Source organism: Podarcis tiliguerta (assembly GCF_965153285.1).
Source record: "Podarcis tiliguerta genome assembly, chromosome: 6".
Taxonomy (NCBI): Eukaryota; Metazoa; Chordata; class Lepidosauria; order Squamata; family Lacertidae; genus Podarcis; species Podarcis tiliguerta.
In genome coordinates this window covers 66,428,310-66,444,978 of record NC_139539.1, presented here as the reverse complement: position 1 = coordinate 66,444,978, position 16,669 = coordinate 66,428,310, and the positions used below count along the sequence as shown (strand labels likewise).

Below are 16,669 nucleotides of genomic sequence, written 5' to 3'. Positions count from 1 at the left end.
TGTGTATTTTGAGATTCCTCACAAGTGCAGAAAGAACTGCATTACTGGACATAGAATTCAGCTTCCTGCAACTGCCAGCTGCTGCTTCTTTTTAAAGCAAGTTGCCAGCCTTTATGACACTATATAAATGCTTGAAAGTGGCTAGGGAATGGGTGATGAAATCTCAGCACTCAGAACGATGGCTCAACAAGGCTTCCAGTGGGCAAAGGGTAACCCTCCGTGGTAACTTGTCCTTTTATGCAAGAGCAGAATACATGATGTGAAAGGTGGAGATATGTGTGATTCAAGTAGATCGCATAATTTGACTTTGCATTTTTTTAAAAAACCAACGACTAGCTGGAGCTGACAAATAGCCGTCATTGCTAGTAGTAGCTGCCTGTGGACTGTCCACTTCTATTTTTCTCAGTATTTTTAGACGACATCCTGCAGAAAATTACCGATGACAGCATTATAGTTGTGTATACTTCAGCTTTACAGCTCTGAAATGATACTTTCGTGAGAATGAAAATGCCACAGTATCTCATACACTGAACACATTCAGTAGGCAATGTACTTATTTCATAGCCTGCATATGAATTTTCTAACTGTGTATACTGGTTGCTAGTATGTGATAATTTGTATAAAATACTATCTTAACTGGGAACAGGATATGTGTGCCTAATTTTGAACATTTGCATGCCTCGTGAGTAAAAAGAAACCCACAAAACAATTGCCAGCTGCCCAAGGAATTTCTACCAAAGCGTGGGACATAAACCCCTGTGATAAATAATAAAATGAATGAATAATGGGAAATGTGGAACTAACTTGAATCTACATTTAAATCTCTGTTTTATGGTAAAATCGTATTCAAGGCAACTAAATCAACACTGAAATCAACAAACAGATTAAATTACGATTTGAAACAAAGGGCTGTATCCAACAAAGTCATTGCGTGACTGTAACTTCTACTCCTTCTCCCCCTGCCCTCTCCCAAATCTCCTCCATGGGTTTCCCCAAAGCTCACAAAATGACTTAATTGGATTCAACAGAACGGTTGCTAGGGTCTTGGGCTTGCTGATCAGAAGGTCAGCAGTTCCAATCCATGTAATGGGGTGAGTAGATAAATAGGTACCATTGGGGTGGGAAGGTAAACGGCATTTCCATGTGCTCTGGCCTCCATCACGATGTCCCGTTGTGCCAGTAGCAGTTTAGTCATGCTGGCCACATGACCCAGAAAGCTGTCTGTGCACAAATGCCTCCTCCCTTGGCCTGAAGCAAGATGAGCGCTGCACCCCGTAGTCGTCTTTGCCTGGACTTAACCATCCAGGGGTCCTTTACCTTACCCTTACTTGTGTTCATCATATTGCTCACCACATCTCCCTAAATATTGACCGGGTTTCCTCACAATTCTCTAGAGCAGATTTAAGGGCCGTGTGGGAAAAGAAGGGGGGGAGAGATTCAATTTTGCAGCCAAAAGCACTTGCGTTAGCAGGACTGTTGTTTGTCAAATGATATACTAAAGGTCATATTTGTGATTTATTTTGGCAAAGAAACATCTTGGTGGAAGCTTAATAGGACTTTATTTTGGACGGCATGAATGCAGCATATAATTGGCTATGATCCAAAAGTGTACAGGTAGATAACAGCCACGGGCAAATTATGATAAACCAGCACATATCGTTCATCTGTGGTAAAGTTCCTTTTTTCTTTTTCTTCAATGGGACAATGTAGAGATTCTTGCAGTGTGTGCATGTGTTGGATAGGGTGGCCGGCTGTCCCTTATTCTAAGTACCAGCTTTTATTCCAGAGTAATACAGCCCACAATTAACAGTCCTTCATTTTAGAAAGCTAATTAACTGATTCTGTCAAAAGCTGTAATTGTTGCACTTAAAATTCCTGTGCTTCTGAGATATATGTATACGGCTATTTGAGGAAGTAGAGGATGTAGTGGAAGGGGCATGTAAATTGCCACTTATATGGAAAAAAGAGAGAGATAGGCATGTCTGCATACAAACCTCTCTTTCTGCCCACCTCCCACTTGTGAGGAGAATGCAGGAATATGCCTGTGCTTTTATGACAGTATTCACTGTCAGATAGCATTCTATTGAAGAGATAATGTAAGACCACAAATGTGAGAGGTGTGTGTGTGTGTGTGTGTGTGTTTTAGAATTTGCAATTCTTTTTACATCTTTCCAATATGTATAGCGACACTGAGGGAATCTGAAATCAAACGTGGCCAGCTAATTAACAGCTCCAGAGAGATGGTGAACTTGGCTCACCTCATTTGACTGATTGGGCAAAAGCAGGCCTGTGCTTTTTTGCACATCAGATAAAGAGAAGGGGGTGAGGGAGTCAAACCAATGCATGAGGCAATTTTTCATTTTCCTAACTACTGTTACATGGGCCCACTTCATGTTTATCCCTGTGAACTGTGCAAGTTTGTCCTCGTGTGCTTGGCTTTAAAAGCAGTCCTTGTTCTCATTCTAATTTGTTTGCGTTCCCGCTGTAATCTTGACTCGTACAATTCCCAACAAATTGCTTTAGCTCTTCTTTTGATTATCTTATGCTCATTATTACACTTTACCAAGTGAAAAGTATGGAGATGAGATTCCATGTGTAATCTATTTGTGTGAGGTGTTTTAATCAATAGTCTTGCTCTGCTGATTAAGCAGAGGCTTCTGTTTTGGCAAGATAACATTAGTTTCTCCTGTCATGCTCCAAAAGCCATTGGGGATCTTCAGCAGATCATTAGATATGCTACAATAAAGCTTTGGTACATTCCCTTTTCTTCCTTAAATTACTTCTTCACTGTCCTATCATTCCCCGTCACCATTGGCACTGCGTTATTATTACAGCTCCCCTGAAACTTGCACTAGAGCTATGTCTCCGGGCCATAGGATGCCATTTTCAATTGAGGCTTCTGCTTGAAAATATAAATTAAGAAAATTTCATTATCTCCTGCCAGGGGCCATTATTCACCACTGTTCTAGGGAAGATTAAAAATGCAAAATCTATGGTCTTGAACAAATACTCCAAGATTAAAATGAAAGGTTTGGTATAGCATGACAAGCCTGGCACGCATAGAGGAGCTAGATGTAGTACTGGATATGGAGAGGAAAACAGAACACTGGAGTGGTCAGAATACACACACACGGAAGTGGGAGGAGATGGCAGTGGTAGATAAAGAGCAAACTCTGCTTACAATAGTCAGACTAATGACTGATCCAGCCTAACCTGTCCATTATACTGCCATTAAATTGGCAATACATGTGAGAGAGTTTTTGCATGGGCAGAGGATCGGTTGCGGAGAGTGAGAGATGTGGTTTGCAGTGCATGGACCATCTACAGTGGCCTCTTGGGTTTTACATAGGCTGTGGAGGGAAATGGGTGGATCAGAGAGTTAGGGGGGAGACTTTTTGTTCAGGCAGAAGCAGGTGAGTCGGAGACGGAGACTCAGACAACGTGTGTGTGTGTGTGCACGCACGCATGCATGTGTGGAGGCCTGGGTTGTTGTTGTTTTTTTCATTGAATAAACCACTATAATCCCAGTGTGTCACTGTAATGGATTGCTTTCAAGTCATTTCTGCACCTGATAAAGTAATTTTTAGGGACCCCCCTCCCAATCCACCCTGACCTGTCCTGTATTTTGCCCGACCAAGGTGGCAACCATAATACACATATATGTGAGAAACCAAGCAGTCGTGCACTCACACAGAAAAAGAGAGATGCACATGGAATAGCAGCGAAGACAGCAGTGCCTGCGCATAAGCCAGCAACTTTAACACTGCAGGAGAAATGCGGATGCAGTTTTCCTTAAATGTTTAATAACTAATGATTTGTTGAATCTTATTAATTACTATATAAACATAACATTAGGAAGCTAAATGTGGCACAATTAATATGGCAAAGAAGGTGTTTCATAGTAATGATCCCATTTGTCACAATTAATGTAATAAGTAATGCTTGTGGCAGTTATTTTTAAATGCGATACAAATAAAAAAATACAACTATCTTCTATTTGGTTAGTTCTGTAAAATCAATCAAGGGATTCAAATTAATTTGAAAGTAAATAACTTAATTTAATTCTGCATCTATATGAATCCAATGAATGCAAATGGAACCCAATGGACACAATCCACCAAATATTACTTAGTGCATAAAGCCACCTTCAGGTTCCACTGTGAAAGGAATGACATGCGCACCGTGAAACTAGCTTCCCATCTAGTGATGTGATATGCCAGACATGCAACAACTGCCTGTTACAGCTTAGTAAATTCACCAATCCATTAATATATCAATATGGGCAAAACAATAAAGATATAAAGCACAGAGAACAAATAGATTCAACAATTTTAAACAAAACAAAACAAAACACTGGAAACAAAGTAGTACATGATGTGACAGTGGGTGACCTATGTATCCTTTCAAACTGGTGCCCTTTATACATTTCAGACTACAACTCCCATTAGCCCCAGCCATTTTGACCAATGCTCAGTGATAAAAGGGAGATGTAGTCCAGAACATCTGGACTACAGTAACTTGGAGAAATCTGATGTAAAGGCATGTCCCACTGAAATTAGTACACCATACGTCCATAAGGTGGACCCAGGTAGATCTGTCGTTGAGCCTCTTGGGCTTGCCGATCAGAAGGTCGGCAGTTCGAATCCCCGCGACAGGGTGAGCTCCCATTTTTCGGTCCCTGCTCCTGCCAACCTAGCAATTCAAAAACACACCAGTGCAAGTAGATAAATAGGTACTTCTCCAACAGGAAGGTAAACTGTGTTTCCATGTGCTGCTCTGGTTTTGGTGTTCTGTAGCGCCAGAAGCGGCTTAGTCATGCTGGCCCCATGACCCAGAAAAACTGTCTGCGGACAAACGCCGGCTCCCTCAGCCTGTAAAGCGAGATGAGTGCCACAACCCCAGAGTCATCTGCGACTGGACTTAACAGTCGGGGGGTCCTTTATCTTTACTTTCACAAGGTGCGCTCACAACTGGCATAAAAGAAAGACCCAGCAGATTTGGTAGTAAACCCTTGTATGCCACTAATTATTCTTTTATTTCAAATGTCCACAAAAGGGTTACAAGTTTTACCATGACAGAATGTTCTTACCGCTTTCTAGTTTTAATGTGATACCCCAAATAACAACTTGTGCAAGGGTGTACACAAACAATATGTGGGATGTATTTTCTTTCTATAACATAATTTGCATAGATTTTAAATACAATTTAAAACTGCCTTTGAAAGCTCCTTTAATTAGCAAAATAAGCATATTTTTTTTAAAAAAATATAAGACCAGTAATTTGTTAATAAAACCTCTGATATGTTAGAAGCCTTGATAATTCTGAGCAATTTTACAAGACCTTTGGGTCAGTTTAATGCAAATTAGGCCTGACTCGCTCAGAGTCTTATTAATCCAACCCAACTTTCTCGTTTGCAGAATTGCACATTCAACATAAATGTGGCTTCATTTTAGGAGCAAAATAAGACATATTTATTTACGAAGCAGGCCACTGAGGCTCTCTTAATTTCAAAGGGTCATCATGTCTCAACATAATGCAGGGGGAACATTATTGCAGATACATACAGCGAATAAATGTGTGAGCATACTTATTTATTTAAGCATTTACAGGATGCCTACAGTTTCCAAACTTCTCGTGGAATAATTACAATGTATCTCTATATATTGGGGCCAGTGTCAATTAGGACCAATTACTTATGAAAACGTTCACCTACTGCAGTTTTTGCATACAGAAACGATCACTTTCCATTTTGACAAGGGAAATGGGAAATCGCTATGGGATGTCCTAGTTAAGATTTAAATTAGCAAGAAAGTTGTTACCAGGACATATAGAAGATGCAGCATAATAAGACATGACCTTGTAAGAACCTTGGAGGCTATCGGAATCTGCACCCTCCTTCCAAAACTTGTTAATTATCTGCAAAAGTTACCAGTCTATCTGTGGCATAATATTTTTCTTTTGGGGAACGAGAGATGAAGAAGGGTAGGGATGGACTTTTAAATATTTAATTAGTCACATGATATGCGGATAGCGGCAAGCATTTTGCTTCTTGAGCCACGCTCTTCCTAATTGCACGCTCGCATTTAGATTGGCCATCGCAAACCTCTGGTGCGTGCAATTATTTATTCCTTAAAGATCTTTCCATAGAGAAAAATATTTCACCCTCATGGCTCTGGGTTTGCCTAAATGACTCTCTTAGCCCATTAATTACACTCTCTGAGTATTTCAGTCACTAATGATGCAAATGAGGGGAGAGAGTCAACACAAAAACCTTTGTGTGCAGAATAAGTTGGTTCTTAAGAGTAAATACATTTCTTTCTTCTTAATTTTTTTTTTAAAGTTACCCCATGAATGGAGGGAACACAGATATCCCCCTTTGTTGTCAGTGTGATCTGTGTTTGCATTATATTTACGGCATATAATGGCACAGTCCAACATACAGAGAAACACTAAAAGCAGCCAATATAGCTGGCTAATTTCAAGCCATTCCCAAATGATCTAGATTACTTTCCTTTTGTTCTTTTCCTCTTTCTTGTCCTGATTAAGATTGCAATCTGAGACCAGTCTGAATCTCTCCTCTGCCCCATACCTTTAGCTTTCCATTTATGGATTTAAAAAGTACAAATCTCAAACTGGAGACTAATAAGTAAATGAAAAGACTTTTGAGTTGATCTTCCGATTTCCCTATCCCTTTTCCCCCATGTGGCTTAAAACTTGTGACAGAAGTGGTGTGCCCTTGGAAGGATCTTTAATCAAGTCAGTACCAGTGGTGTCATTTTCTATTAAAATGTATCTCTAAAGTTGGTGCTACAAGTGCTGCGTTGTTGTCCAGGTTTTTTATTTCTTTCTTGAGAAAGGCTGGATGCCACAAAGGAACAGTTATTCACCAGCCATGGCAATGTCTGGGTACAATTAGCATCTTGAAAGTTTGTAAAAGTTTCTGAGTTATAACACTTCCTCTGAAAAATCATTTAAAAATTTTGGGAACTAAAAAGGCTTAATCTTGCACGGATTAGGTACATTACGTCTTTGAATGCGTTCTGCAAGAATCCACCTGACTCCTTCACAATGAATGGCAGGTTTGTATTATAATTAATATTGCTGCAAAAAGCCCCCTCCCCACTCCACAAGCAAGTTCAGATGTGCGAGAAACGTAAGAGATTTGAGGAGATTCATTGACTCACATTGATCAGCTCCCAGCTAATCTCTAATCAAGTTGGAAATATTCATAATCTAATCCTTTTATCAAATTGCCTACCACTGCAAAGGCTTCGTGTGTTTGCACAATTAAAAACTCCATGTTAGACATTATGCTGCATTACACTGGAAGCAAATCCTTCCCTATTGAAATATGCACTGGTTGACAGCAGGAAGTGGCTGATAAGAGAGGCAACAAGGCATTTCTGATGGCATTCATGATAAGGGAACGCTACCTCCTATGTATTTAGTCTTACAGAGCACTCTCCAAAGTGATCCTTAAAATGTAGAACTACATTGAGAGATCTTTAGTCACAAAGATGAAGAAATAATCAAAGAACACCAAGTGTATAGAGTTAGTGACATCTCCTCAACTTACCTGTGATACTGGCAGTGCTCTGAAGACTAATACATTTGAAATGAGAAATCACCTACAGATCTACATATTTGTATCACAGAATTTACCACCTAAAAATAAACATCACATGTGCAGGGGCGTGTGGCGTGTAGAGAAATGAGTCCAACCCGCTTCATTTTTGCACATATATCCTTCACATAAACCCTAAGGTTGAGGACAGCACTGTGATTTACGCTGAAACAATAGCTTTGCAGAGTTCATAAAATGCCTAGATTAAAGACATGTTCAGCATCATTACCCACTCTAGCTAGAAATCACAGCAAGAAAGCCATGCTGGAAGAGCAAGGTTAAAAGATAAGCTTTGCACCAACAGCCACTACTAAAATAATATGGGTGGTTTTACACTTACAATGGATACATCTCTGTTAGATTAAATATAGTCCAGTCTGGTGTACCTGCCTTCCCTAGTTTGGAAATAAGAATATGGAATCCAGTGAGGGGAGGCTAACACCGTAGTATAAAATGATTTTTTGTTACACCATATAAAGGTTTTGAATGTTCAGGGACACTGATTGGAGTGCAAAGTACCGTATTTTCGCTCTATAAGCTGCACCAGACCACAAGACGCACCTAGTTTTTGGAGGAGGAAAACAGGGAAAAAAATATTCTGAATCTCAGAAGGCAGAACAGCATGAGGGATCGCTGCACAGTGAAAGCAGCAATCCCTCTTGCTGTTCTGGCTTCTGGGATAGCTGTGCAGCCTGCATTTGCTCCATAAGACGCACACACATTTCCCCTTACTCTTTAGGAGGAAATAAGTGAGTCTTATAGAGCAAAAAATACGGTAAGTTTGTTTAATAAAGTGCCTTACACACATACCCAACCCCTGATACTTTCTCAAACCTAAGACAAGCTTGATGCAGGATTGCAATATCCACTGACCGACTGCCGTATATGCTTTCTCAAGTAAAGGGGACCATGCCATTAAAAAGATAGGAGCATTTATGGCACGTCCCTGGCCTCCACAGGTTGAATAGACCTTTGGCTCTACTCACAAGGGGCTCCTCAATGTGACCAGGAGTCCCAATAACAGAGGAGTCAATGCCATGAGTACAGCTGATTCCCCCTTCAAACCATCACTCAATGGGTGGAAGTTGGGTGTAAAGGTCACCAAGGGAGAACAATGAATAATGAAAAAAAGGTAACAGACCAGCAAATCACGTATCCTACATCTCTGATAAATATTATCAGCACTTTGACTTTCTTTCGAAGTTCTGAGCATTTGTGTATGTAAATCAGGGGGGAAATATGCATGTTCCTATAATGACCTTATTTTAAAAGGAAACCGAGACTCTAAATTTGCGACGGTAGAAATCTAAGGCACACCCATCTGTAGAGTAGTTCTGGCTATTGTTATGTTATCAAACAATGTGCCATTAGAGCTTTATATGAGGGTAATTTTTAATTCCCCGCTGATGGTTCTTGCGGCAAGCTGAAACACACTGACTGAGTAGAGCATTCAGTCTACGTTACACTCTTAGACTGCATTAACTTCCTAGCAGTAACTTGCTTTATAGGCTCAGTTCATCATGACCTATAAAATGTTAGACCGAAATGCTTTAAATATCTGCTAACACCATGTGCAGGCCTGGGAGTACAAGACAGTGTGCTATGAAGCGGCAAAGACAGTACTCTTCGGAGAAACTAGCACACACTCTTATGTCACTGATATAAACAGGGTAAGCATGTTAAATAATGGATAACACAGGCATGGTCTTTACGAGCAACTGGAAGTCTGGTTGGGTCTGGTTTAGTTTCCTTTCCATTCTCTTCAAACAGATTTGCAGGGGTGGGGATGTAAAGATCCTCCTCTACTTTGTGCCTATGAGGTTCTGCTTCATATTCGAAAGGGTCGTGTTCAAGTCTGGAGTTATTTAGGCTTTTTGAGTAATGATGACCAATTTATTAGGCAATTAGCTGCAACTTCATTAATGGAGGGAGAACAGATGCTCTGTTAACATCGGGCTATTGTTCTTCCCCTTGACCCTTAAGCTCTCACATTTCAGCAATTTCAGTAATGCAAAAATGCCATTACAACATCTGATTAATTCAGGGCTGGGTAGGCTGGGCAAATACAAAAAGACCCTGTGAAGCACAATGGGAAAGGTGTCCCTTTCTCACACTCGGCTACAAAAGCCTAATGGAGCCAAAAATGTTAAGATGTTTAAAATTAAAACTTTGAGACAATTGTATGTGTGCCGCGGTAAGTTTTTATCAACACAATCTGAGAGATCAGTGACTGTGTTGCATCCAATTTGATAGATCACTTTGCATCAATCGTTTTCCCAAGGAGCATTTAATTTAATTTGTTAACCCTTTTCTCTTTTATTTTCTCTCTCCCACCCCCTTCTTTGGGTAAACAATGTTGCTATGTGTTGCCTAATGCTTAGGTCTATAAACTCTACAAAATAAAATTCCTTTGATGACTTAAAGGCCTCAGTATTTTCTTGTCCTTTTAATCTTTACAGGTTCTCATCTTCATGTCTGGTTTTTTTTAAGTGTCAGTCCTGTTTACTACATGATATTCAACATATTTCCTCCAGAGCAATGAACCTTAACAGAAAGCTTTAAATTGCCTCACATAGGAAACCACATTACTATTAATTCCACAGCAACCGTATAATATATAAACTATTGCTTTGCAAACTCTAGAGCAATTAGACCTCTCGGCTATTTGACTAACTCTGCTTCATGATACCCAGTGCAGTTAATTATATTTTTTGATGTTAATAGTCTCTGTCAGTTTCAAGCATAAATCCTCTTTGATGAATATTTAAATTATATTTGAATAAAAATAATCTTGGTTACATTTCCTATTCAACAGTCATCATAGCTTAATAAAGGTCTGCTCAGCAAAGGGCTGAGATAAATGGCTCCATGATCCCATGTACAGGAACCCTAAATCCACTTTACATCTGATTTAGCGGCTAAAGTAACCAATAATGTAATATAATTAGCGATGTTGTTATGGTGAAAAAGAATGCTTTCCCATTATAAATAACGGCATTATTGTAAGCTTAGCGTATGCTCATTTAGTATATTAAATGCAGCAGAACATAAATCAAGACAACCGATTTGAGCAGGACTGCTTGGAAGAGAGAAGGGTATATCTTGATAATGACATGGGCTGAAAGGAGCGTGGCCTTTAAAGTGTTAATTCTGCCTTTAAGATGTTAGTACCAAATTTCATTTTTTCCAAGCTGGGGGACGTGGAGATTTGCATTGGGCTAATATATTCTTTCAGGAGCCGTGAGGCTTGGCACAGAACCTAACCTGCAACCCCAAGCATTTTTTCCCCAAATAGTTCTTTTAAGTATATATTAAACCCAATGCTGATTCACACTATTCTTAGATGTGTGTCTGGCCACTTATTTTCAATCAAGGCAGATGTCCTTCATCAGCATGCATGCGGTCATCTGAAGGTTCTGGCCTTGGCGGCAATTTACTGCACTACATCTCAGCCTAAGGTTGGGTGGAAAATATATGGCCAGCAATACTCCTGAAGGCAATGTAAGTCAAAGCTTAAATCAATACTATCAGAATGCTACACGAGAGAAGCCCCATTAAAGGGCATTGCACCTTGCATGCATTGAGTTCTTACGGAAAAGAATCCGTCACTGCAACTGCTGCCAACAGGAAAGTATTAATGGCATGATTTGCAAGGAATCTACAAGTCTATATTATAATTTCCCTCCTCTTATTTATTGGTTTAACTCCGGTTACATTATTTGAGATACAGCAGTAAAAGGCTGTTGAGATTTATTTTTCTTATTTACTCAATTACGCATCAGTTTAAAATTCAACAAAACCACAGCAGAAAACCACGCAATGTAAGCATGGATTAAAAATGTCCTCTGGCTTATTTTTTCTGTGCTTTGTTTCAATGCAGTGTTATAGTGTTTTTTTCCATTAAATAATGAAGTGGCCCATCACTAGATTAATATTTTATTTAAAAGTTTTTAAAAATTAAGACAAATTTAAATCTGGACAAAAAAAAGCAAAGAAACTCTGTTAAATACCCCTCAAAAAACGACTGATATGATTTCTTGTACACTTTCCCCCCTGTCATGTGTCAATCATTCTGTGCCATCAAGACTGACAGTAATGAAACTGCATTCAGGTGGGAGATCATGTAGGATAGTTGCTAAGAGCTACAGATTATAAAAATAGTGAGTTTAGACAAGCCGTTCTCAGTCTCAGTCCTAGCCTACATTGCAGTTGTTAAGGAAAAAACAAATTCAATTGAAACAAAATTATATTAACCAAAAAAAGAGTTATTCAACATGGTGAAATTCCGGTCACTTTAGCCCCAGCCAACGTGGCCAGTAGTCAGGATTAAAAGGAATTCTAGTCTAAAACATCTGGAAGACACAGCCTGCTTCCTCTGGTAAGTGCTAAAAACTATTAAATATTGTTCAGGTAAATGTGCCACTTCAGTCAGCCCTAGGACCTTACATTTCTTTGCTTTGAGAACAAAATGAAATCACAAAATGTGGTCAGTGTTAAAAACTGACCTTAAATAAAAAGAACTCTGCAAACACTCATCTGACTACAAATTTACTTTTTGATATGAGTGTGTCGAAAGAATGCCCATGGCTGTGAGTCTGCTTTGATGTGCGCTCTAAATAAAGGAATGTCTAAGAGGAGAGTGTCTGGCTCTGATAATCATGTACAGTAGAGGTTTGTCAAGCATCTTTCAGACTCCTGCATTGAAAGCCAATGACATGCCAAAGGAAAATAAGGACCTGATATCTGAGCTCAGTCATTTACAATGACAGCTTTGATGCACATTCATTCAGGCAATGCACTTGTCCAAATTGGTATCTGATATATGACCATCAATACAATCAGTTTTGGGGGCAGAGAAAGAGCAGCAAGTATCCGGAATACTGAGCGAAAGAGAAAAAGGGGGAAAAGTAGGTTGCAGTTGACTAGATGACACCTTTCACACAGAAGACCTTTCAGAAAATAGTAACTGCCACAAGCTGCAGAAGGGGCAGCAACTGGAGTCACATGAAAGCAAGAAAATGCCCACATCTAAAATTGGAAAAACTCTAACCCTAAAAGGCTTCATTTGCAGTAACACAGTGCCCTCTCTGGATGAGAAACCTGGCAATAAAGCAGTGAACATTAAGGACACTTTAAACTCATGTTAAGACATACCATTTTAACACTGTATTGATGTATATTTTTTACAGAAGCAAGTTTTAGATGCTGTCACAAGGCATATACGGTACAATTCTCCAAGATGATTTTCTGTAGGGTGCACTGTAATGCGATAATGTAGTGGGAAAACCATTTTCTCAAACCGGTTTAGGTTTTCTACCCATGCAGACCTGAGGCTTAAGGGGCCTAAAAAATTCAGGATGAGATTAATCAGATGAGATGGGTGATTTCCCTATCCAACTATCCAAGACCGTGAGCTCTAGTCAAAGAATTTCCTTTATTCATTATCGTTTGAAAGAAAAAGAGCCAGCCTTGTTTTCACTTGAAAGGAAGCTCATCTGATATTCCTGCACTACTCCCCCCCCCCTTGCTCTGACAAGCAAGGGAATACATGCAATGCTCACAGGACGGGATCTGATCGGAAAGGTAATTTATTTTTGTTTTGCTTTTTTCAGCCATGTGTCACTCACTTTGACAAAAGGAATTAAAAACATCATTTGTCAGAAAGATACTTGAGTCCCAAAGAATATCTCCATTTCCTGTTGCTTTCTTCCCCGAAATAAATGGGCTTTTTCATCATTATACATTTAAGACAATAAAAAGAAAAGGAGATCTCAAATTAAAGGTCTAAGAATTTTGAAAGGCCTGCCCCTAACCTACAAATAGAAAGGTCAGGAGAGCAAAGCAAGTAAACATCTCTTGTATTAAGCTTTGACTTCATTCACAGCTGTGTTCTGTGAAGGATAAATGAGTGGCAGAAACACGCTAAGGGGGCACTGCTATTTGTTTGAGAAGGCGACGTGGTGTGTCATCATTTACTAGCTGGGTACACCTAGTGAACTAGAATCAGTACACCAATGGAAATTAGGCAGATTATTTCATTTCTTATGGAAGTGTTTTTAAATATACCCTTTGTATCTGGCTGGATAATATTTAAAGACGTCTTTCTGTGCAAGTGAACTGATTTTGTGAATAGCCTACAGATGCACAAGCCCTCACAATATCAGGAGGTTTGGTGGCTTTTTAGTTAAAAGAGCAGACATGATAGAAGTTTATAAAACTATGCAAAGTGTGGAGACAGTGAGTAGAGAAAGGTTTTTCCCCCCTCGTCTCTCATAATACTAGAACTTACTGAAAGAAGCTGACCACATAAACTAATCCGAAGCAGGAGTTTCTCAGTGAACTCATTTTTCTAAATCATTTCCAGCTTTTTGATTGCAGTGGACTTTATACCCTTTGTGGGAAAGCTTAGAAATGACCAGAATGACCAAAAACTTAACACATGTCATCAGTTTAATGACTGGTTGATTTCCAGAAATTTAAAATGAAGTGTAAATTATTCGAATGCATTACTGTTTTCAACTCCTTCTTTTAAAGACCTATGTGGATTTTTGTGTGTGCGTGTGGTGGTGGGAAACAATAAAAGATTTAACATACTGAAATTTGCATTGAAGCAAACAGATGGACAGAGTTTTAAGAAATATTTCCATAGCTCTTTGGTCAATTTACCAAAATTTACCACTCTTTGGTCAATTTACCAAAATAAGTAAATAAATGTTAAAACGTGTTTCTAATCTGTTCCCCATGTTGGGAGGGAGGAAAAAAAGTGGGGTGGCTTTTGGTCTGTCAGATGCCATCCCAGCCCATTTCAAGCACTGTAAATTTTGATAAAGGTTTATCACTTTCAACAGAGGCTATAAGAGTGGCTACTCCTCCCCACCAATAAGTTCAAAATATAGTCAGGTTTCTTTTTCACCTATTGTGTAGGTGGGCTGGTTATAAATTTATTTATTGCATTAAGATTGCAATCCTGTGCTCACTTACCTGAAATTCTATGGCACTTCCTTCTGAGTAAATCTGCATAGGCATGTGCTGTTTAATTAGCATGAATATTTAGAAACTTCTTAAGCAGGTTCTCAGAAAACTTCTGAGTGAGATTCTGACCTCCCAGAAGACAAGGATATAGCAACATTTCAAACACATTAAAATGTTTCTGTCTCCTTGCAGTCACCTTCCTGCTTTTTTTATATATAGAGAGAGAGAAAAAACTTAAACCAGAAGATTCTCAAACACTTGCTAGTGGCTTTATTTCCTTAGCTTTTCTAGATTAAAATGACTGGGGTATTTGAATATTTTTTTCCAGGATTTGGGGATTTTTTTGGGGGGGGGCACTAAAGGGAACAAATTGTATTGCAACTTTCTTATATGAATTCCTTTTCTGTACTGCTCTTACCTTTGTGTCATAATCTTGTAGGCATCAGGGAGGAAACATTCTGTGTTCTCCATCTGGAAAGGGTCAGCATCGCAAATCTTGTCGTCTGTCCGTCCATAATTAGCACTCTCTATCATAATGACATCACTTCCTGGGCACCGAAGATCGATGGAGTAGCCCTCGCAGGACAGTTCTCTCCTTACTAAACCAAATGGTAATGCTGCTCGACTGAAACCTAAAAAGAAATGAGAAAAAAAGACGTTAAGTTACAAAGCTATATATTTGGGGGTGGGGGTTAAACTCTTAAGAGCCACAGCACAAGTAATCATGGGGAAACTGTTCTAATTGTAACTATCATGGAAATTGTTACTGTCCAATGTAGGCTGCATTAATGCATGTTTCCTACTAGATATGGAAGACATAGCATGGAGAAAATAAACATCTTGTTCACACCGTTCCCCCCAAGTCATGCTTAAAAGTAACAAATGTTCAGAACACATTACCCTACAAATAAACACATGGTCGGAGCTCGTGATGATTATTTTTTTAAGTTATAAACTTCAGAGTGTACAGGAAATGGCCAAGAGAAAACAGGGCCTTTCTCAACCCTACACAAGTCAAAAACTCTGCAAGGACGATGAATGGAATTTTCACATTAAAGTGCGGATTGGCGGCTGAGTGGCTGGGTCACATTCTGGACAGCAGGTTTACAACCATGCTTACAGCCGTGAACCATGCTTAACTAGCTGTACTTTGTGTTCTACGGCTGCCACAATTAAATTAAATTAATTATTTTTAGCAGATGTTTATGATTGGCTTTCTCTGTCCCTGGGACTGGGTCAACCGTTGGGCTGACATTATTTTAAAGTCGTGCACTGAGCAGTAAGTCCCTATTTATTTTCCCTGTTCCCCCCCCCCCCAAGCCATTGAACTTAAAACAGCCTGCAATGTTTATATAGCAAGCCCTCACACAGCTTTCCTTACCCCCTGACTCAAAGTAACAGAGGGGCAGGGCACCTACCTGTGAAAAAAACAATAAAAAGTAACAGGCTTAATAAACTCTGAAACCTAAAACCAGTGTGGGTCTTAATCCTCCTCCAGTTTCCTCCTCCTCCCCCTTTCTGCTCTTTTCATCTTGGGATTCCTTGTGCCTGTATTGTGCACTTTCACATCTATTTCTTCCCTTTGAAAATAATAGTGTTCCTCTGAAAATTATTGCCGATTTTATTAAGACAACAACAAGAAGAGGAGTTTGGATTTGATATCCCGCTTTATCACTACCCGAAGGAGTCTCAAAGCGGCTAACATTCGCCTTTCCCTTCCTCCCCCACAACAAACACTATGTGAGGTGAGTGGGGCTGAGAGACTTCAAAGAAGTATGACTAGCCCAAGGTCACCCAGCAGCTGCATGTGGAGGAGCGGAGACGCGAACCCGGTTCCCCAGATTACGAGTCTATCGCTCTTAACCACTACACCACACTGGCTCTCTCCCCCATTCATTTAGCTGCCTGATGTAACTTTCAATACCTATCCTGTAGAGCTACATTTTGACTCTGCATAACCAGTTCTGCCTCCTTGAAATGTGAGGGGCTCCACCCTCCTCTGACACTTGGTTGGTTCACACATCAAGCTAAGCGAAAAATGAGGAAAGGTGGTGGACTCACATACTAAATCCA

At 39.6% G+C, this 16,669-nt stretch overlaps 1 protein-coding gene across 31 annotated transcripts in view; it reads right to left on the bottom strand.

Moving 5' to 3' along the window:
- The window catches only part of ADGRL2 (adhesion G protein-coupled receptor L2), a 339,276-nt gene that overhangs the window by 71,466 nt on the left and 251,141 nt on the right, over positions 1-16,669 (bottom strand). For all 31 annotated transcript variants that reach the window (XM_083444776.1, XM_083444771.1, XM_083444784.1 and 28 more), the window contains one exon: positions 15,015-15,228. In XM_083444776.1, the coding sequence (XP_083300902.1) occupies positions 15,015-15,228 (214 nt within the window). The remainder of the gene's footprint in view (positions 1-15,014; positions 15,229-16,669) is intronic.